This window comes from Euprymna scolopes, chromosome 4 (genome assembly GCF_053919585.1).
Source record: "Euprymna scolopes isolate OS-2025 chromosome 4, ASM5391958v1, whole genome shotgun sequence".
In the NCBI taxonomy this organism is placed as follows: domain Eukaryota; kingdom Metazoa; phylum Mollusca; class Cephalopoda; order Sepiida; family Sepiolidae; genus Euprymna; species Euprymna scolopes.
In genome coordinates this window covers 7,581,887-7,606,660 of record NC_136485.1, presented here as the reverse complement: position 1 = coordinate 7,606,660, position 24,774 = coordinate 7,581,887, and the positions used below count along the sequence as shown (strand labels likewise).

The following is a 24,774-nucleotide window of genomic DNA, read 5'->3' as shown; positions in this document are numbered from 1 at the left end:
TTTAATAACACCTTGAAAAGAGCATGGCGGATGGAGTAATGTTGCCACATCTGGACAGAAGCTGCTAGAAGCAGCTTATCCTGCTTTGACAGCGTTTAGAATAGACTTTGTAGCTTAGTGGGGGATGCCTTTTTCTCTTCCCTGCAACCTCTTTCTCGCAGAAGAGACGTTGCGAGCCTGTCTCTACTTTATCGTTATTTTCATGACAACTGCTCGTCCGCGCTCCAATCAATGGTCCCCACCTGGCCTGAACTTCACGAAAAGAAGCACCCGTCTAGCTGAAAACACTATCAATATTTTCCCCCACTCTTTATCTGTGCCTAAACCTAAACGTAGATTCCATGAACAAATTTTATTTCTTAGAACTGTCCGCCTGTGGAACTCTGTTCTGTTTTCCTGCTTTCCAACTGACTACATTATGGTCGTCTTCAAGTCCAACGTAAACAAATTCTTGATGAGCCATTCCTTTAAGTAATCCAATTTACCAAATTTCCACTACTAACGATTATTACATGTTCCCATTGACTACTGTACACTCATTAACCCTTATCCTTGAGTGGGCTCCAGGCCTTGATAAGTGGTGACTCCTTTGAAAAAAAATGTGGGCATTACTTTTCTGAGTTCTCATTTAAACGACTACCTCATGTTAGGGAATAAAAGTAACAATTTTACCTTTATTCACCTCAAACAACTTAGACGTAAGGAGCTACTATTTTGGATCATGCCTACATTAAGGCATCTCTTTTTTTTAAACACCTAAATCTTCTTCAGTAACCTGAATATTTACCCTAAGTCCGAGTTAGCAATAAATATTTGGTTGGGAATACATTGTAAGTATGAGTATTTTGACGTGATTTTTCTGTTGCTTTTTATTTTGTTTTGGAGTTGTTGCTCTAATTTTAAACATTTTATGTATCCAGAAAAAATCTACTCTCTGGATGCAAGTAATAAAATGGACATTTTTATTGTCTACAATGATTTTTATTTTATATTTTATCTACTTTGTTTATGATTCAGTATAACCCTAAGCACCCCGTTGAGAGAATATGTGAACATTACTTTCCCGAGTGATCAACTGAACGACTATGTCACCTTGGAGGATATTCTCTCGCACCGAACTGGTCTGGCCAAAAATAACTTCCTACGACTCAACCCCAATTTTACACGTGGGACGCTTGACAAGTAAGAAAACCTTTTAATGTTATTCACACCAAGCAAAACACATTACCAAACATATTACTGACATTGCGAGTCTGATTAATAGGGAGTATTCTAAGTGGGGAGTTGTGCAGCAAGATGTTTGTTCGCATTACATTTAGATTTCTGCATGTTGATATAGTCAGGAGAACAGCGAACAGGGATAGAACTTGAACTGCATTTCGAACAAGGAAAGTATTAAAGCAGAAAGAGAAACTCTATATTATGGGGTGTGATTTTGCTGTTAGTCAACTTAGTCGGCCAAGTTACACTAAGAGGGGGCAAATACACAAGATTCGTCGTATACGTGAATGTATTTGTAAAACTAGTGAAGACGGTGAGGAACTTATTAAGTTACAGACTCGGGTTTTTTTTTTTACATTGTCCAAAAAGTATAGATTAATATTTGGTTCATCAGCTTAAATGCGGCAACAATACTCAATACATGGGTGAACGTTAGCTTTATAGATATATAAAATAATGGCAGATACAACAAGTTTAATTGTCCAGTAAAGCTGATCTTCAAAGCAGAATTGGAAGTGACTTCTATGAATTCATTCCAATTTTAATGTTTCTGAACAAAGTGGAAAAAATTGTTGTTTTATAGTTCAAAATCTACTTATTGTTGGCAGGTTTTTGACCTTAAAGTACCATTTTTTGTTCCTTACATTAAGTGGCTTATTGTTTTGCCTGAAGCTATTTCCATTAAAAAAAATCCACCGCACTTGTTTTTGTAAATCAAATACAAAAATAAATTTTCCTCAGTACAAAATAGCATTAATAGTGTGCACACTGATGAAAGCCGATCTTAGTCAAATGCTGTCTTGAGTTTTCATTTTGCCATTAGGCCTCGTTCTATTTTACTAAATACTTACCGTTAGGATATGCGCAACTTTGTTTTTATTTTAACTCTTAACCAACATTATATTTCATCATGAATAACTTTTTTCATGCCTTAATGAGTCCTTAGAAATACAATTAAAAGTTCATATCTTAGGAAAAGTCTGCCAGGTTGTAGATTTCGCTGTTCCAACAGACCATAGGGTGAATATCAATAGGGGGGGGGTGAAGCAAATATACAGAATTGGACAGAAAGCTGAAATGGAAGATGAAGAAAGTCAAGATAACACTAATAATAACAGGAGCACTAGGAACAATGCATGAGAAGTGACGTCACCTATGTGGGTGGGGGGGAGAACTATATAAAAAGAAAAAAACGATGCCGGTTTAGATCTCGTCCGAGATGAAATAACGTTCGAGAAGAGAGAGACGAGATAACGTTCGAGATCTCGGTAGAGATATGGAGAACGATCTAGATAAGTGGGTGACGTCACAACTGGAACGACGCGGAAATAAATGTCGTTGTACAAAACAAAAGCGAAGTTATTTCCTATTCTTTGTCGTGGTCTCCTTTTATGCCTGAAACAACACAGAACGTGTGTTAGTCCGCGGACAACGTTACACAATCTGGAAAACTTTGAAAGAAGAATGGAAGAGATTGGAATCAGAGAAATGGTTGAGAAGATACAACAAATAACGACAATGAAACCGACTGAATTATTAAGGAGAGCCCTTGAATGCAGAGACTAATACACATAAGCTGCAAACGCTAACCTGCAACAGAAGTAACACAAAGACATTTAGAAATATCATATGAAACCAAGAAAACTGAAACAATATAAGTTAACATCCCCTTAAAAAGTATCCGCATCAACTAGCCGTCGAAGGTAAAGAAAGATGAAAAGGCCTAGAAGAGAAAGCACTAACCAAACTCCATTGGATGGGTGCGAAGAGGACTGGGGCCTTGAAAAGGCTTATTGCCACATAAATTCTAGTGGAGATTTATAGTCATTACCAGCGAGAAAGCAATAGTAAATTTGCAAAGGTTATTGAAAGAGGTGGAAACTACTGGAAATCTGGGGAGACTTGTTGTCACCTCACCTCCAGGAAGCACCACAGGTTGTTGACAGAGAGAAATCTTTGATGATGACGTGTGTGAAAACACATAGTGAGAAATAATAATAATAATCTTTTTGTGTGTCACCATAAACTGGCGCCACACCAAATAAGTAAGAGGGTGGAAATGACCGAGGAGTGAAAGCACCAGCCAGACCTCCGTTGGATGAGTGCAAAGAGGACTGAGACCGTACGGAGGCTTACTGGCATTCAAATTCCAGTGAAGACTAATGGTCGCTGCCAACGAAAAATCAATGGTAAGCAGATGATGCGATAACGCAAATTCAACTGCAAACTCTATCGAAAGAGGTGAAGAATACTGGAAATTTGAGGAGACTTGTTGTCATTCAGATTTGTTAGAACGCCACAAATTGTTCTCAGATAAATCTTTAATGATGGCTTGTGCGTGACTATACCTAGTGAGTAAATAATAAAAATTAGAAGACATTTTTAAAAACGTTGTTTCGCAACGGTAATTTTACCGAAAGTTATAACAATGTGTTCGTGAAAATAAATACAATTTCTTTCAACCTGAGCTTTCGAAATTCAAATTTCTTTGTCATAGTAAAAATAAAAATCCATGGTACGCAAGGACTCGTGGTATAATGGATAAAGCACTGGGTATATCGAGTTCTAAGTTACCCTCCCTTGGAACCTTAGGGTTCAATCTTCAGTAATTCAGTAAGGATACAATTGCGAATTACTAAAGACTTCTATTTGATCACGGCTGACGAAATGAGCACATGAGACCCCCATGGATGAAATAAAGAATTACGTACGACACTTTATACCTCCGAAATACGAAGCTATGTTGTCGCAAGTGAAGTCCAGACTTACAGTACTGACTATTACGAAGAATGGTTATTTTCTGTTTCAATTCTAAAAAAAAATACTTTAAAGTTAAAAATGCACCTGTTTTCAACTAATTTTAAAACATGATTTTTTTTTTTTTTTTTTTTTTTTGATACAGAAAATAATATTGAATTACTTTTTTATATTTTTCTTACAAGGATCTAAAAAAAATAGTGCATTTTTGTGAGAAAGTTGAAAATTTAACTTTTCTTTTAGTTGTTAAATTTAACTTTTCTTTTAGTTGTTAAATTTAACTTTTCTTTTAGTTGTTAAATTTAACTTTTCTTTTAGTTGTTAAATTTAACTTTTCTTTTAGTTGTTAAATTTAACTTTTCTTTTAGTTGTTAAATTTAACTTTTCTTTTAGTTGTTAAATTTAACTTTTCTTTTAGTTGTTAAATTTAACTTTTCTTTTAGTTGTTAAAGAAATATTTTCCAAGTCTGTTGTCTTTATAAGAAATAAAAGTTTTCACAGTTCATATATTTTGGAGAGATCTCTAGTATTCGACATCGGGAGTCAACAAACGTACAATCTCGACCATAAATGTTTCATTTACTTATTTTCTTCAGTTAATTTCCATTAAAATCCATTAAAACCTTTTTGTATAGAAGGAAAACTTCATGTTTATTATTTCTGTGAAGATGCATTTCAAGCAGTAATCTTTATTCTCGTTCAAAAGTATGAGTCAGCAAACACATATTTCCATGAAAACCGTGTAAACTAAAATTCACAGACATGATTTTTTGCATCAACAACTTTATAACAATTCATTAATTAATCAGTTTTTTGTATTTACGCAGAATGCGAGCCGTGCTGAAATCCGATGCATCCGTTCAGTGTTAAAAGACAAAGGATACCCCTGTAGGGGCAGCTGCGCGTGTGATTGTGTGGCAAAGGTTGCGCAATACCAACCACACATTTCTTGAATCGGCACTGTTTGAGTCCAATGGCAAGGAGAAGTCCACGACGACTGGAAACAATGCCGAGATAAGCGGAGAGCACACACAACACCTGGAAGACCCAAATGGTCATCCATCTGGTACCGGTCAGACTCATCGTTGCTTAACTTCGGTGATCTGACGGAAACCGGTGTGTCAAACGTGATTATACCGTATTATTTCAGTAATAATAACGTTATTATTACTGAAATAATAACGTTATTATTACTGAAATGATAACGTTATTATTACTGAAATGATAACGTTATTATTACTGAAATGATAACGTTATTATTACTGAAATGATAACGTTATTATTACTGAAATAATAACGTTATTATTACTGAAATAATAACGTTATTATTTCAGTAATAATAACGTTATTATTACTGAAATGATAACGTTATTATTACTGAAATGATAACGTTATTATTACTGAAATAATAACGTTATTATTACTTAAATAATAACGTTATTATTACTGAAATGATAACGTTATTATTACTGAAATAATAACGTTATTATTACTGAAATGATAACGTTATTATTACTGAAATGATAACGTTATTATTACTGAAATGATAACGTTATTATTACTGAAATAATAACGTTATTATTACTGAAATAATAACGTTATTATTACTGAAATAATAACGTTATTATTACTGAAATAATAACGTTATTATTACTGAAATAATAACGTTATTATTAATGAAATAATAACGTTATTATTACTGAAATAATAACGTTATTATTACTGAAATAATAACGTTATTATTACTGAAATAATAACGTTATTATTACTTAAATAATAACGTTATTATTACTGAAATAATAACGTTATTATTACTGAAATAATAACGTTATTATTACTGAAATAATAACGTTATTATTTCAGAAATAATAACGTTATTATTACTAAAATAATAACGTTATTATTACTGAAATGATAACGTTATTATTACTGAAATGATAACGATATTATTACTGAAATGATAACGTTATTATTACTGAAATAATAACGTTATTATTACTGAAATAATAACGTTATTATTACTGAAATAATAACGTTATTATTTAAGTAATAATAACGTTATTATTTCAGTAATAATAACGTTATTATTTCAGAAATAATAACGTTATTATTACTGAAATAATAACGTTATTACTACTGAAATATTAACGTTATTATTACTGAAATAATAACGTTATTATTACTGAAATAATAACGTTATTATTACTGAAATAATAACGTTATTATTACTGAAATAATAACGTTATTATTACTGAAATATTAACGTTATTATTACTGAAATAATAACGTTATTATTACTGACATAATAACGTTATTATTACTAAAATAATAACGTTATTATTACTGAAATAATAACGTTATTATTACTGAAATAATAACGTTATTATTACTGAAATAATAACTGAAATAATAACGTTATTATTACTGAAATAATAACGTTATTATTACTGAAATAATAACGTTATTATTACTGAAATAATAACGTTATTATTACTGAAATAATAACGTTATTATTACTGAAATAATAACGTTATTATTAATGAAATAATAACGTTATTATTTCAGAAATAATAACGTTATTATTACTGAAATAATAACGTTATTATTACTGAAATAACAACGTTATTATTACTGAAATAACAACGTTATTATTACTGAAATAATAACCTGATTATTACTGAAATAATAACGTTATTATTACTGAAATAATAACGTTATTATTTCAGAAATAATAACGTTATTATTACTGAAATAATAACGTTATTATTACTGAAATAATAACGTTATTATTACTGAAATAATAACGTTATTATTACTGAAATAATAACATTATTATTACTGAAATAATAACGTTATTATTACTGAAATAATAACGTTATTATTTCAGAAATAATAACGTTATTATTACTGAAATAATAACGTTATTATTACTGAAATAACAACGTTATTATTACTGAAATAACAACGTTATTATTACTGAAATAATAACCTGATTATTACTGAAATAATAACCTGATTATTACTGAAATAATAACGTTATTATTACTGAAATAATAACGTTATTATTTCAGAAATAATAACGTTATTATTACTGAAATAATAACGTTATTATTACTGAAATAATAACGTTATTATTACTGAAATAATAACGTTATTATTACTGAAATAATAACGTTATTATTACTGAAATAATAACGTTATTATTACTGAAATAATAACGTTATTATTACTGAAATAATAACGTTATTATTTCAGTAATAATAACGTTATTATTACTGAAATAATAACGTTATTATTACTGAAATAATAACGTTATTATTACTGAAATAATAACGTTATTATTACTGAAATAATAACGTTATTATTACTTAAATAATAACGTTATTATTACTGAAATAATAACGTTATTATTTCAGTAATAATAACGTTATTATTACTGAAATTATGACGTCACTATTACTGAAATAATAACGTTATTATTACTGAAATAATTACGTTATTATTACTGAAATAATAACGTTATTATTACTGAAATAATAACGTTATTATTACTGAAATAATAACGTTATTATTACTGAAATAATAACGTTATTATTACTGAAATAATAACGTTTTTAGTTTTTTAAACTTCTTAACTAAATTGTCCAATAGATTTTTTTAAAAGTCACTAGTAAGTTTGTATTTAAATTATTTCTTTGAATTTAAATCATTTTCATTTTTAAAATTATTGTTCGTTTTCGTTTATCAAAATTATTTATCGTTATCTTTCGTTCATAAAACAAAAATTAATTTTATTTCAATTTTTGCAGAATTTATATCTCTTGTTTCAAACATACATTCTTGTTTTTTGCTATTTAATATATACTGAATAAAGTTCAGTTTCACTCGAAATCGAATTGGGTGCCTTTATTTTTTTTTTGCAATTTTTAAGTAAATAAAAACACATTTTAGTCTTTTAAATCTATGTACAACAAAATGTTCATTTACAGAATATAGTTTCGCAGAAACAATAAACAACTTTTCTATTTGGAATTAATTCGCTTTTTTCTTTTTTTCTTTTTTTAAGTAATATTGAAAATGTTCCATTTCAGTATAAGTCGTGTTTCTTATTCTTCTCTTCTTCAATGCGAGTTTTAAAGTTTTCTGTTTTTGTCAAAAGCTCTTATTAATTATCTACAGTCTGACTGTTCGAGAGATCTCGCTAGAATGGACTTCAGGCGTGACGTTATTCTTCAGTGACTAGGCTTGCTATTTGCGATGGTCACAGTCTGCCGCAATAATAATTGTTTTTAAATTTTTAGTTTATAAAAATATGCGAGATCTGTTTTACTAAATAATTCGTTATATTTTTTCTTCTGTTTTTCATTATCATTCTCTCTTTTCCGTTTCAAATAATTTCTTTAATTTCAATTGTGTTCCTGTTTAGATTCCTAGAACACTTCGACATTCTGCAAGAATTTCGGACTAGTTTTATTCATAATAACATTATGTATGGTTTGGCGAGTTTCATCACTGAGATTTTAAGCAACAAATTAAGTTGGGAAGAGGTTGTCAGCTTGCACTTGCTACAGCCGCTGGGAATGTTTGACACGACGTTCTCTACGACAGTTGATTCAGACAATGTGAATATGGCCTATGCATATTTGCCTACTGATGAGAATATTCTACGGCGAGTCTCCCCTGATTTCTTAAGGTAAATACCTCTCATTTGTTCTTTCCATATATATACATTTCCACAGATATATATATATATATATATATATATATATATATATATATATATATATTATTCATTAATTCAATTTGTTCTGTGAATTAATGAACCTTTAAATTGAATATCAAATTATAGTATTAAAATCATTTCAATATACAATAATAAATATTTCTGAATTTTATTTGTCGAAAATCTAAATTAAATTATAATTATCAGATTTTAATTATAATTTTTATTTGTTATTAAACATCATTATAATTCATTTACACAAATTTATTGATTTAAATATTTACCAATTTTTATTATTATTATTATTACTTATTTTTTTATTATTACTAATTTTATTATTATTACTATTTTTTTATTATTACTAATTTTTTATTATTACTAATTTTATTCTTATTACTAATTTTTATTATTAATAATTGTATTATAATTACTAATTTTTTATTAATACTAATGTTATTATTATTACTAATTTTATTATTATCACTAATTTGATTATTATTACTAATTTTATTATTATTACTAATTTTTTATTATTACTAATTTTTTATTATTACTAATTTTATTATTATTACTAATTGTATTATTATTACTAATTTCTTATTATTACTAATTTTATTATTATTACTAATTTTTATAATTAATAATTGTATTATTATTACTAATTTTTTATTATTACTAATTTTATTATTATTGCTAATTTGATTATTATTACTAATTTTTTATCATTACTAATTTTATTATTATTACTAATTTTTTATTATTAATAATTATTTATTATTACTAATTTTATTATCATTACTAATGTTTTATTATTACTAATTTTTTATTATTACTATTTTTTATTATTACTAATTGTATTATTATCACTAATTATTTATTATTACTAATTTTATTATTATTACCAATTTTTTTATTATTACTAATTGTTTATTATTACTTATTTTTTATTATTACTTATTTTTTATTATTACTAATTTTATTTTTATTACTAATTTTATTACTATTACTAATTTTATTATTATTACTAATTTTTAATTATTAATAATGTTTTATTATTCCTAATTTTTTATTATTACTAATTTTTTATTATTACTAATTTTTATTATTATTAATTTTTATTATTATTAATTTTTATTATTACTAATGTTTTCTTTATTATTACACATTTTATTAGTATTACTAAATTTATTATTATTACTAATTTTATTATTAATATTACTAATTTTTTATTATTACTAGTTTTATTATTATTACTAATTTTTTATTATTACTAATTTTATTATCATTACTAATTTTTTTATTATTGCTAATTTTTTATTATTCCTAATTTTGTACTATTCTTAATTTTTTATTATTACTAATTTTTTATTATTATTAATTTTATTATTATTACTAATTTTAATTATTACTAATCTTTTATTATTACTAATTTTTTATTATTACTAATTGAATTATTATTACTAATTTTTTAATACTACTTATTTTATTTTTATTACTAATTTTATTATTATTACTAATTGTATTATTATCACTAATTATTTATTATTACTAATTTTATTATTATTACCAATTTTTTATTATTACAAACTTTTTATTATTACTACTTTTTTATTATTACTAATTTTATTTTTATTACTAAATTTTGTTATTACTAATTTTATTATTGTTACTAATTTTTTATTATTTTTAATTTTTTTATTATGACCAATTTTTTATTATTACTAACTTTATTATTATTACTAATTCTATTATTATTACTAATTTTTTATTATTACTAATTGTATTATTATTACTAATTTTTTATTATTACTAAGTTTTTATTATTACTAATTCTATTATTATTACTCAATTTTTATTATTACTAATTTAATTATTACTAATTTTATTATTATTACTAATATTTTATAATTACTAATTTTATTATTATTACTAATTTTTTATTATTACAAATTTTTTACTATTACTAATTTTTTATTATTAATAATTTTTTATTATTACTAATTTTTTCTTATTGCTAATTTTATTATTATTACTAATTTGTATTATTACTAATGTTTTATTATTACTTATTTTTTATTATTACTTATTTTTTATTATTACTAATTTTTTATTATTACTAATTTTATTATTATTCTAAATTTTTTATTATTACTAATTTTTTATTATTACTAGTTTTTCATTATTACTAATTTTTTGTTATTACTAATTTTTTATTATTAATAATGTTTTATTATTACTAATTGTTTATTATTATTAATTTTTTCTTATTACTAATTTTATTATTATTACTAATTTGTATTATTACTAATGTTTTATTATTACTTATTTTTTATTATTACTAATTTTATTATTATTACTCAATTTTATTATTATTACTAATTTTTTTATTATTACTAATTTTTTATTATTCCTAATTTTTTATTATTCCTAATTTTTTATTATTCCTAATTTTTTATTATTCCTAATTTTTTATTATTACTAATTTTTTATTATTACTAATTTTATTATTATTACTAATTTTTTATTATTACTTATTTTTATTATTACTAATTTTATTATTATTACTAATTTTATTATTATTACTAATTTCAATTATTACTAAGTTTTTATTATTACTAATTTTTTATTATTACTAATTTTATTATTATTACTAACTTTTTATTACTAATTTTTTATTATTACTAATTTTATTATTATTACTAATTGTATTATTATCACTAATTATTTATTATTACTAATTTTATTATTATTACCAATTTTTTATTATTACAAATTTTTTATGATAACTACTTTTTTATTATTACTAATTTTATTATTATTACTAATTTTTTATTATTACTAATATTATTATTATTACTAATTTTTTATTATTATTAATTTTTTAATATTACTAATTTTATTTTTATTACTAATGTTTGTTATTACTAATTTTTTTATTGTTACTAATTTTTTATTATTACTATGTTTTTATTATTACTATGTTTTTATTATTACTAATTTTATTTTTAGTACTAATTTTATTATTATTACTAATTTTTTATTATTACTAATTGTATTATTATTACTAATTTTTATTATTACTAATTTGTTATTATTACTAATTTTATTATTACTAATTTAATTATTACTAATTTTATTTTTATTACTAATTTTTTATTATTACTAATTTTATTATTATAACTAATTTTATTACTAATTTTTTATTATTACTAATTTTTTATTATTACTAATTTTTTGATTACTAATTGGTTATTATTACTATTTTTTTCTTATTACTAATTTTATTATTATTACTAATTTGTATTATTACTTATGTTTTATTATTACTTATTTTTTATTATTACTTATTTTTTATTGTTACTAATTTTATTATTATTACTAATTTTATTATTATTACTAATTTTTTATTATTACTAATTTTATTATTATTCCTAATTTTTTATTATTACTAATTTTTTATTATTACTAATTTTATTATTATTACTAATTTTTCATTATTAGTTATTTTTTATTATTACTAATTTATTATTATTACTAATTTTTATTATTACTAATTGTTCTGGAAGTCGCGGCAGTTATTCCTCAGAATCTTTCCTTCAGATACCTACAATACCGTCTAGCAGTCTACTTTAGAAAGTGTGCGTTGGGCAGATAGATAAACTCAAATTAACATAACGAAAACAACTGGTACGTTCAAGACGCTTTATTAATTAGGTAAAAAAATCTGAAACAAAAACAAACCAAATAGTTAAAAGGAGAAAACATAATTAAACAAAAGGAAATAATACCTGAAAATAATTATGTTTTGGACAGGCTTCCAAATTAACAGATTCTGGGATATCTTATCTTTTCCAATCACTGTTAGGTGAAAGTCCGTAACAGTTAGAAAAGTGTCTTTTCTCCATTAAATTGTCAGGTGAAAGTCTGGAGCGGCTAAAAAATGTCCTTTCTTTTTTTTATTATCATTATTAAATCGTTAGGTGAAAGTATGGCGTGGTTAGAAAATGTCTTTTCTTTTTCTTTTTTTATTAAATCGTTAGGTGAAAGTATGGAGCGGTTATGTCTCCTTTTTACAAAGGTTGTTATTCTAGTGCGGCGCATAAACTACCCAAGCGCCCATGAAATAAAAATAATAGAAGTCTGAGAAAAGATATAAGATCTGTGCGCGTGAAGGAAAAGAATAATTAAAATTTCAACAAATTAAATATAGAAGTCACACACTAGATTAATTAAACAGAATAGGGTTTCGAGTTCTTCATAGAAGAAATAGGCAGGTAAAGGAATAATGGGATGTTCCGAACATACCTCATGGCTTAAACGGGGAAAGCCCAGTTCATGGAGTCGAGTAAAGTCCGTCTGTATCGTTTCGAATTCCGCGGTTAAAGGAGGAAGGATAGAATCGCAAAACGAGACTAGGGGGCGAGATCGCGTGGGAACGTGGAGTTCTCGAAGGATAGCGATATGACATTTTTTCCTTTGGAATGCCTAAACGGCTAAGTTTTCCATTAACGAAAGATCAGGAAGGGAATAAATAAGAAAGAAAACTATATAAGAAAAAACTCGCACAGAGATGAATGAGAACGAGGCACGAGACACCGGTGCTCTAAAAGCATGCGTCCCTTGTTAAAAAGAGCCCGGTCTGAAGACAGAACACTCCTCATCCAATTGTCATTTATGAAATTGCACTAATAATACACCATTAGTGTGCAGGCAAGAGCTCCATTGGAATCCCCCGGTCTTTTAATCGGTCTTGGAAGGATTTGTTTTGACATCGTAGAGGGTCAAATTCCTCTCCTAGATCACAGGGGGGAATCTTTGCCTGTAGGGTTTTAATTTCATATTTTAACTTTTCAATTTCGGCCTTTTGTCCTTCTGTGATACGGATCAGTTCAGAGACCCGACCATCTTCGACCTTTTCCTCTCGCTCGAAATTAGTGAGTAATTCAGCATCGTAGGCCATGGCACCAGCTGGTGCCGACGTCCTCTTTGGTAATGATTTGTTTTTGGTTACACTTTGTGGGCTGTGAGCTTTTTTATGGGTTGAATCTTCGTTCCATGCGACACGTTTTTATTAGATGCACTGCTTTTGTCTAAATTCTTGGTGCTGGATGCTTTCTGGATAGCGCTGGTTGTAGAACCTTTTAAAACCTTTGACGGTTTTTTAAAGACGACATTTTTGTCTTTTTCCTTCAGAACCTCTTCTTCGTTATTAGTTTTTATGGAATCCGTCTTTGTACTAGTGGTGGTGGTAGTAGTGGCAATAGTAGTAGTATTGGTAGTCGCAGCCGTATTAGTATTCAACTTGGATTGATCTGTCAGTAGAGAGAGTTTCTTCTGACGCACGGCAAGATTTTCATGACCTTTACCGAGATATTGCTCCCCAAGTGGAGTCCCTGTTGGCTTCTGGTCTGCTGTCGAAGTTGAACTGGTACTGAGGCCAGAATTTTCAGATTTTGATCGCATTGGACCCACAGTATCGGCTGCAGAAGTGACAGACCGTGATTGTCCAACATTGTTTTGCTTCTTCATGATTTTCGGAGAGGATGAGGCGCCTCGTGGATGGGACAGAGTTGGTTGCAGTCTTTTGTTTCCACCTCGATCTTATGGACGGAGACCTCACCGCGGCTCGTCCTTTCGTGCTCTTTAGGGGATTGACTGTCCATTGTCCGATAGAAGCTAGGGTCATTTCGGTCATCTGCCTGCTGTTCTATGAAACCGACAAAAACAGAGAAAGGGGGGAAGGACACTTGGTGTTGTCGCTTGTATTTGGCACCATATGATGCCCACTTGTCTCCTATAGAAGGTGGGAGCTTTTCCACTATTTGCTGGATGCCGCGGGCAGTGTCTAAGGTGGCTAGGCCGGGTATATCCCCATCGTCCTTTAGAGCTTGAACCTCTGCGAGAAGATCGGTTAGGTCTCTGAGCTTTGTATAGTCCCTTGTGATCTTAGGGAACACTTCGAGTCTCTTGAAAATAGTCCTCAATGACTTCGACGGCTCCGTAGCATTTATCGAGCCTTCTCCATATCTCATACAATCCCTTTTCAGACCGGTTGAAGTGAGCAGTCCTTAGTCTGTTGGCTTGGTCTGAAGAGTGTCTGCCGAGCCACTTGACCAGCATATCCATTTCCTCCCGAGGAGAAAGTCTCAATCCCGAAATAGTGTTCGAGAAAGACGATTTCTAGGCTCTATAGTCCTTAGGTTGGTCGGAAATTTTTGTTAGACTCGAGGAGAGCATTTCCCGGCGGGCCATGTATAGTAAAAGGTCGTGTGGAGGGTCCAGGGTTTGGTCAGGAGGAGGTCGGAAGTGTTGATCGGCTGGGGGAGCGACTGGTGCCTCCGACTGTTTTAGGGACCTCTGGCTAATGACGTAGTCGGTAGTGCTGGTATGAGAGCTCAATGTGGTAAACAGAGCAATAATAAAATAAAAATATAACACTGAAATTACATAATTGTCGATGCAATAATTTATTTCAATCTTAAGGTATTTTCAAGCATCTAAACTAGACAATTACATTTTTTATACTGAAATAAAGAAAGAAAAAGAATCTGGCCCCGACCGTCAAAAACCAGAAGGGTGGTAGTAGCAATCAACTTAATACATTTTATAGAGAGGGTGGGAGTTACGTTAGTGTGGGAGGGATTTAAAAAAAAAAAACAAGAACATTATGACACCTAAAACGGCTGTCCGGTAGTCCGACGTAACAACAAACACACACACACACACACACACATACACACACACACACACACGCCCCTAAATATGCACGTACTTACACGTAAATGACTTGACACGCGTTTACTAACCTAGGAAGAAGAGGGAGAAATATACGGACATAGAGAGAAGGAAATAAAATAAACTGCGCGTAAGGGAAAGAGAAGAAGAAAGAAAAAAGAAAAAGGAAGGAAGAGAGTGACATCTGCTGCCTGTCATATGGTTTAATTAGTCTAGAATCTCTGAGAAAGAGAAGGGAAAGAAAATGAAGATTATACGCGCGTCATAGAGTTAATTGAATCAAGGAAAATAAGTCTATTAAAAGATATATAAAAAGTTATATACAAAGTTTTAAAACTATCTGTATGTTGTCATGTTAAAATTAGTTTGAAATAAATATTATCTTATAATACATTTAAATTTTCTATATTGTATTTGTAATATATTACTATGAATTCAAAAAATTGAGTCTTATGTAGTTAATATTTTATATATTTTTATGTAATTAATTTTATTGGTGATTATAGCGGTCGTTGTAATTTTGCTCACTAATATTTCACTTCCTAATTGATTAAGATGCAGAAAATTGTATTATTAGTCGCCCCCAATTCCATAGGGCGTATTTAGTTTCGGTTAATATATACTTTTATTCATTCCGTACACAAAAGTACTTTCATGCACGCATAAAGAAATAAATAAATAAAATAGTTATCATTTTAAAGTTTTGTGTTAATTTATATTAAATCTAATAATGTATAGTGGTAGTATTTTATCTTTTTGACTTATATCAATTTAATAACTAATGTATTATCTGCAGAGAAAATTTTTTTTCTTAATGCTATCTCATTTATTTATAAGTAATTTGGATAAACAGGTACTTCGGAATACGTACACCCAACTTAAATTTCGGACAACAAATATCATCAAGTCGTTATTACCGGGTATATACCGGACAGCACTATAATTGCCAGTGGGGTGGGGTGGAAGGGTTTATCGTAAATAATCTAGTGGTATTAAATTCGGTCTCTTTACCGTTATAGAATTATCTGTTCGTCGGATCTAGAGTTATTGGTTATTTTAAATTTACATTTATGTCTACATCTGGCCATCAATTCATCTCGTTTATTTAAGAGATTATTGTGTCCGTACTTCAGGATTTTTATTTTTTCCTCGAGGCATTTGTTGTCCGAAAGTTAAGTTAAGTTCCTAGGTTAGTAAACGCGTGTCAAGTCATTTACGTGTAAGTACGTGCATATTTAGGGGCGTGTGTGTGTGTGTGTGTGTGTGTGTGTGTGTGTGTGTGTGTGTGTGTGTGTGTGCGTGCGCGCGTGTGAGTGTTTGCTTTTACTGGTTTGGAAATGTGTATATTTTGGGGTTATTTGCTTTCTTAGGAAGGCGGCTGTGGTCTGAGGTCGTTACTAATGTGTATGTGTGGGGAGGGGGGACTGGCTCTTCTGAAGTAAGGGTAGGGGTGCTTTCATTCTATTTTGATATTTATTTTTTGGATTCTTGGATTTTAATATTGTGATTTTTTTCGTTTTAGTCTTATATTATGTTCGTTTAGAAAGAGGGGTGTATTTAAAATAGGGGATTTTTTAATGTTTCTATTTATTTGTCTCCCCATGTGGGTATGGCAAGACCCAGGATCGGTTCCTAGTGTGGGGAAGATTTTGTTCCCCAGAGGATTGGGGGGGCATTGGGGGGTGTAGGTATGGGAGGGGAATGATAGAAGGGAAGATAGTCGTTTCAGTCATGGGGTTCTCCTCCCCTGACTGAGGAGGGAGCGAGGTGTTGGAATAGATATTATACTACGGTTCTAGGTGTCTCCTAGTGTTGTTGGTTTCGAGGTTAAGTAGGGTTGGTATTGTTCAGTGTGTTGTATTAAAGATAGGGGTTTATGTCTGTGTGTGGTTGTATGCGCGCACGTGTGTGTGTTTTAATGTGTCGGTTCTGATTTATGTGTGGGTGTGTGTATGTGTATGTGTATGGGTGTGCATGCGAGTGTACCTTGCATTTCATGTTTTTGTGTGATGGTATTAGGTTCTGTTCAGTTCAGGAGTGAATTTGGTGATGAAGTTTTTTTCCTGTGTAAGTAAATAAAAATAATTGTCTGTTTGGAAGATTGGCATTATTTTGAAGCTGTTTCCACTGCATGTCTGTATGTGTTTTGAAACATAGAGGTGTCTGTTATCTGCAATTTTGATATTGATCTTATGTAAGGCCACTCTATTGCTGAAATTTTTGGTGGCGCCTATGTAGGATTTGTTGCATGTTGTGCATCTTAGTGCATATACTACATTTCTGGAGGTGCAATTTAGATCCTTTTTTATTTTGAATGTTTGTGCTGGGTTTTTGAATGTGTATGTGTTACCTTCTATTATTATGTCACATACTCCACATCGCGGTTTGTTGCATTTTGTAACTCCTTTTGTAGTATGTGGGACGAGGTTTGAGGAAGTTAAGATGCGTTTTAAGTTTTTGGGTTGGCGTTTGCTTTTTATTATTTTTGTTGTTTTATGTATGTTGTTTAGTTTGTCGTTCTGATTGAGGAGGATAAGGTTTTTTGTTATCTGTGTGAATAGTTCTGGGTTGTTTTTGTTGTGTGTAGAGACGTATGCTAGAATTTGTTCTTTGTTGTGTTCTTTTGGGGTTCCTAGTTGGTTTATTGGAATTTTTTCAACCAATTCAATACCTTTTTGTATTAGTGGTAGTGGGTATCCTCTTTTCCGCAGTGTTATTTGTAGTTCGTTCAGTCTAGTTGAAAGCAGGTGTCTGTCTGTTACTATGGTGCAGACTCTACGTGCTAGGGAGTAGGGTATTGATTTCAGACAGTTTTTAGGATGGTGGCTTTCGAAGTGGAGGTATTGCTGAGTGTCTGTGGGTTTGTGGTAGATGTCTGTGATTATGTTGTTGTTTTTTATTGTTACTAGGATGTCTAGGAAAGGTAGTTCTGTGGGGCTTTGTTCTAGTGTGAAGTTTATTTTGGGGTGTAGATTCTGTAGTAAAGTGTGGAGTTCTTTGATATCCCCCATGAGGTTCTCCAGAGGATAAAGCAGTCGTCTAGGTATCTTTTCCAAGATTTTATGAAGAGTGTTTTTATATTGTGCCCGTACTTTTGCTCTATCCTTTCATAAATGGTCTCTTCTAGGAAAGCGAGTGTAAGGGTAGCATATGTCGGTGCCATTTTGGTACCCATTGCTGTGCCTAGTATTTGAATGTAGTTGTCTTTATTGATTTGGAAGGAGTTGTTATTGAGGATTATGTCGATGCTATCAATCACGAATTGTTTATTGAATCTGGGGTGTAAAGTCTGTGTATGTTTGTCAATCCAATATGCGATAGCTTCTTTTTCTAGATTGTGTGGGATATTGCTATATAGGCTGCTAACGTCGAATGTGGCTAGTATAGTCCCATCGTCTACTGTTTGTGGTAGGGAGCTAAGGAAGTGTGTGTTATCTCTTACAAAACTTCTGACTAGATTGGTGAAGGGCTGTAATAGTATATCTATTTGGTTGCTAAGTCTGCTTGTTGGGCATGATGGTCCTGCTACTATGGGTCTGAATGTGAGGTCGTTGGGGGTTGGGGTGCTTATGTATTCTGACTTTTGTATGTTGATGGCATGTCTTACTTGGTTACATTTGTGTATTTTGGGTAGCCCATAGAAGATGTTTGTTTTTGTTGTGAAGTTTGTAAGGAAGTCTTTTTCATTTTTAGTTAATGTACTATTATATGTTGTACAGAGTTTTGTTATTTTAGATATGGTTGTGTCGTCTATGTTAGAGCTAATTGGTTTGTAATAATTTTCGTTCCCTAGTGATTCTGAAATTTTTATTTTAAAGAAGTTCTTATTCATTATAACTACTGCACTACCTTTGTCTGCTTCCTTTATAACTAAGTTGTTATTGTGTTGGATTTTTTTAAGTGCTTGATTTTGTTTTCGTGTTAGATTACTGGTGGGGTTTTCTTTTTGTTGGGGGTTGAGGCTCCAGAGTGTTTCAAAAAAGGTATTTAGTTCTTTTGTGTTGTTATGTTTGTTGGGGAAGTATATTGATTTGTTCTTCACTAGAGAGTCGTCTGTTGTGTTATCACTGTCGTTAAGTATATCTATGAGTCTAAATTTGCGTTCAAATTCTTTGAGGTCTTTCTTTAACTCTGCTATGTTACTTCTTGGAGTTGGGCAGAATTTGAGGCCTAGTTTTAGTAATTCAATTTCGTCCTTTGTAAGCGTCACTGTAGACAGGTTGATGACTGGGTTTTTTGTTGTCTAGTCTGGTGTTGTCATTTTGTGAGGGATTCCTAAAAAATGATTGTGAGGGTTGTTAGTTTCGTTGATTCGGTTGGGAGGTTGGTTGTGTCGTTTTGTGGGGGGGGTTATGATGGTACCTGGGGTATTCGGATTGGTTGTGTTTGTGTGGGGGGTATTTTTGGGGTCGGTTTTGTACTGTGGGGTATTGGGGATGGGTGTTGTAAAGATTGTTTTGTATTGGGTGGTATCTATAGGGATGGTTTAGTTCCATTGGGTTGTTACGGTGGGGGTTGATAAGTAGGGGGATTTTTTGGTGGTTTGTGTGGGTGGGTGGGGTGGGATAAGAGATAGTGGGTTCTTGGCTGAGTTGGGTGACGTGGTTGGTAGTAACTATTTTCGTATTGTTGTGGGAGGTTGTATCTTTTAGTGTTGTCATGTGGTAGTGGGTTGTCGGTTGTTGATATGTTGTTTTTGGAGCATTTTGGTAGTAGTATTTGTGTTTGTATGATGTCTGTGTTCTTGTGTGGCTGTGTGGTGTTCTATGTGGGAGTTTTGGTTGAGTTTGTTGGTGGGGATGGGTGTATGGTATGGATGTGTTCCGGTCGTTTCGTTGTGTGTGTTTGGGTCTGTTGTGTGGGTATGTTTGAGAGTGATGTGTGTCTCGTTTCTTACCTTTGTTTTGGAATCTCTCAAGCTGTTGGAATCGGGTATGTTTCGGTTTTTGGTAGGTTTGACTGGTCATGTTCGGTATTTGTTCATTTTTTTCTTTTTCTGGAAGATTCTTTAGCCAGGTTATCTTCCTTTCGATAATTCTTTTGGATTTTTCCTCCTCCTCTCTGCATTCAGACTCCCAAAGTCCAATAAGGAATTGGTGGGTCTCCTTGGGGCATAGTTTTCTGATGTCGGTGAGTATTTTATCGTCGATTTTGGTGTATTCCTCTGTGAGGTGTATCTTTCTGTCCTCCTGTATTTCGATTTCAGCTTGTAGTTTTGATATGTTTAGGGCTTTTTTAATTTTTTTCTGCTCCTCTGTGTCTTGTGGTGTGACTTTTTCTCGAAATTTGTTTGGGATAAACTGCTCCTCCATGGTTAAAAATGTCCTGTAGGTTAGGGCGGTGTCGCTGCATTTGACTGCACGGTAGTAGGCCATTTTTCTCTTTTTAATAAGAGTTTTCCATATTTGGAGGTTTTTTTCTTTTGTTTTCAGCGCTTCATTCCGGATATGTGGTTCCTTTAGATGTTCTAAATGTTCTTGTTGTTTTTTTAGGAGAACTATAATTTCGTCGATGTTGGTTAGTATCTTATCCTATTGGTGGGATATCATGAGGGTTATCCTGTCCATTTTTTCATTCAGTTTTAGAATTTCATCCTCGAGATGTTTGTTTTCCATGTTGAGTGTTGTTTGGGATTCTGGTGTATCCTCTACAGGTTTTTGCGTGTTGGTGGCATTCTGTCGTTGTAGTTAGATATATTTATATAAAATGGGTTAATAGATTCCAACGAAAGAAAGATGTATATTTAAATAAGGGAGTAGTCACCAACAATGTGTATTTTTAACATTATTTTATTATTCCGTGTCTTGGTTTTTCATTGAGAATTATGTTTGGATCATTGTAATAATGTTTTTAAGTCATTGAAATCGTTTACGTACGTTTCAGACGGTCTGATGCGTCCTCGTCAGAAGTTATTTTCAAATGTGTAAAAATGGCGATTTTCGTTAGTTTGAAGTTTTTCCAAGGGGTGGAGGCTTGTAAGTGTTTATTATACATTGGTATGCTTTTTTTTTATTTTATTGCTTTTTATTTGGTTTTTCCAGGGAGATTTTGACCTGGCTGTAGTCAGTTAGTCGCTATTTCTTTCTGCTAATGTGTTTTTTCTTTGCCTTTAGGGTGGGGTAAGGTGTGTGTGTGTGTGTGTGTGTGTGTGTGTGTGTGTGTGTGTGTGTGTGTGTGTGTGTGTGTGTGTGTGTGTGTGCGCGCGCGCGTGTGTGTGTTTGCTTTTATTGGTTTGGGAATGTGTATATTTTGGGGTTATTTGCTTTCTTAGGAAGGCGGATGTGGTCTGAGGTCGTTACTAATGTGTATGTGTGGGGAGGGGGGGCTGGCTCTTCTGAAGTAAGGGTAGGGGTGCTTTCATTCTATTTTGATATTTATTTTTTGGATTCTTGGATTTTAATATTGTGATTTTTTTCGTTTTAGTCTTATATTATGTTCGTTTAGAAAGAGGGGTGTATTTAAAATAGGGGATTTTTTAATGTTTCTATTTATTTGTCTCCCCATGTGGGTATGGCAAGACCCAGGATCGGTTCCTAGTGTGGGGAAGATTTTGTTCCCCAGAGGGGGGGGGGGCATTGGGGGTGTAGGTATGGGAGGGGAATGATAGAAGGGAAGATAGTCGTTTCAGTCATGGGGTTCTCCTCCCCTGACTGAGGAGGGAGCGAGGTGTTGGAATAGATATTATACTACGGTTCTAGGTGTCTCCTAGTGTTGTTGGTTTCGAGGTTTAGTAGGGTTGGTATTGTTCAGTGTGTTGTATTAAAGATAGGGGTTTATGTCTGTGTGTGGTTGTATGCGCGCACGTGCGTGTATTTTAATGTGTCGGTTCTGATTTATGTGTGGGTGTGTGTATGTGTATGTGTATGGGTGTGCATGCGAGTGTACCTTGCATTTCATGTTTTTGTGTGATGGTATTAGGTTCTGTTCAGTTCAGGAGTGAATTTGGTGATGAAGTTTTTTTCCTGTGTAAGTAAATAAAAATAATTGTCTGTTTGGAAGATTGGCATTATTTTGAAGCTGTTTCCACTGCATGTGTGTATGTGTTTTGAAACATAGAGGTGTCTGTTATCTGCAATTTTGATATTGCTCTTATGTAAGGCCACTCTATTGCTGAAATTTTTGGTGGCGCCTATGTAGGATTTGTTGCATGTTGTGCATCTTAGTGCATATACTACATTTCTGGAGGTGCAATTTAGATCCTTTTTTATTTTGAATGTTTGTGCTGGGTTTTTGAATGTGTATGTGTTACCTTCTATTATTATGTCACATACTCCACATCGCGGTTTGTTGCATTTTGTAACTCCTTTTGTAGTATGTGGGACGAGTTTTGAGGAAGTTAAGATGCGTTTTAAGTTTTTGGGTTGGCGTTTGCTTTTTATTATTTTTGTTGTTTTATGTATGTTGTTTAGTTTGTCGTTCTGATTGAGGAGGATAAGGTTTTTTGTTATCTGTGTGAATAGTTCTGGGTTGTTTTTGTTGTGTGTAGAGACGTATGCTAGAATTTGTTCTTTGTTGTGTTCTTTTGGGGTTCCTAGTTGGTTTATTGGAATTTTTTCAACCAATTCAATACCTTTTTGTATTAGTGGTAGTGGGTATCCTCTTTTCCGCAGTGTTATTTGTAGTTCGTTCAGTCTAGTTGAAAGCAGGTGTCTGTCTGTTACTATGGTGCAGACTCTACGTGCTAGGGAGTAGGGTATTGATTTCAGACAGTTTTTAGGATGGTGGCTTTCGAAGTGGAGGTATTGCTGAGTGTCTGTGGGTTTGTGGTAGATGTCTGTGATTATGTTGTTGTTTTTTATTGTTACTAGGATGTCTAGGAAAGGTAGTTCTGTGGGGCTTTGTTCTAGTGTGAAGTTTATTTTGGGGTGTAGATTTTGTAGTAAAGTGTGGAGTTCTTTGATATCCCCCATGAGGTTCTCCAGAGGATAAAGCAGTCGTCTAGGTATCTTTTCCAAGATTTTATGAAGAGTGTTTTTATATTGTGCCCGTACTTTTGCTCTATCCTTTCATAAATGGTCTCTTCTAGGAAAGCGAGTGTAAGGGTAGCATATGTCGGTGCCATTTTGGTACCCATTGCTGTGCCTAGTATTTGAATGTAGTTGTCTTTATTGATTTGGAAGGAGTTGTTATTGAGGATTATGTCGATGCTATCAATCACGAATTGTTTATTGAATCTGGGGTGTAAAGTCTGTGTATGTTTGTCAATCCAATATGCGATAGCTTCTTTTTCTAGATTGTGTGGGATATTGCTATATAGGCTGCTAACGTCGAATGTGGCTAGTATAGTCCCATCGTCTACTGTTTGTGGTAGGGAGCTAAGGAAGTGTGTGTTATCTCTTACAAAACTTCTGACTAGATTGGTGAAGGGCTGTAATAGTATATCTATTTGGTTGCTAAGTCTGCTTGTTGGGCATGATGGTCCTGCTACTATGGGTCTGAATGTGAGGTCGTTGGGGGTTGGGGTGCTTATGTATTCTGACTTTTGTATGTTGATGGCATGTCTTACTTGGTTACATTTGTGTATTTTGGGTAGCCCATAGAAAATGTTTGTTTTTGTTGTGAAGTTTGTAAGGAAGTCTTTTTCATTTTTAGTTAATGTACTATTGTATGTTGTACAGAGTTTTGTTATTTTAGATATGGTTGTGTCGTCTATGTTAGAGCTAATTGGTTTGTAATAATTTTCGTTCCCTAGTGATTCTGAAATTTTTATTTTAAAGAAGTTCTTATTCATTATAACTACTGCACTACCTTTGTCTGCTTCCTTTATAACTAAGTTGTTATTGTGTTGGATTTTTTTAAGTGCTTGATTTTGTTTTCGTGTTAGATTACTGGTGGGGTTTTCTTTTTGTTGGGGGTTGAGGCTCCAGAGTGTTTCAAAAAAGGTATTTAGTTCTTTTGTGTTGTTATGTTTGTTGGGGAAGTATATTGATTTGTTCTTCACTAGAGAGTCGTCTGTTGTGTTATCACTGTCGTTAAGTATATCTATGAGTCTAAATTTGCGTTCAAATTCTTTGAGGTCTTTCTTTAACTCTGCTATGTTACTTCTTGGAGTTGGGCAGAATTTGAGGCCTAGTTTTAGTAATTCAATTTCGTCCTTTGTAAGCGTCACTGTAGACAGGTTGATGACTGGGTTTTTTGTTGTCTAGTCTGGTGTTGTCATTTTGTGAGGGATTCCTAAAAAATGATTGTGAGGGTTGTTAGTTTCGTTGATTCGGTTGGGAGGTTGGTTGTGTCGTTTTGTGGGGGGGGGTTATGATGGTACCTGGGGTATTCGGATTGGTTGTGTTTGTGTGGGGGGTATTTTTGGGGTCGGTTTTGTACTGTGGGGTATTGGGGAT

The 24,774-nt window shown here is 31.4% G+C and overlaps 1 protein-coding gene across 2 annotated transcripts in view; it reads left to right on the top strand.

Moving 5' to 3' along the window:
• Positions 1 to 24,774, top strand: part of LOC145266657 (uncharacterized) — a 44,561-nt gene that overhangs the window by 4,742 nt on the left and 15,045 nt on the right. The window contains exons 2-3 of one of the 2 annotated variants that reach the window (XM_080122584.1): positions 1,018 to 1,182; positions 8,405 to 8,671. In XM_080122584.1, coding sequence (XP_079978710.1) covers positions 1,018 to 1,182; positions 8,405 to 8,671 — 432 coding nt within the window. The remainder of the gene's footprint in view (positions 1 to 1,017; positions 1,183 to 8,404; positions 8,672 to 24,774) is intronic. The other variant, XM_080122589.1, reaches the window with a different exon arrangement.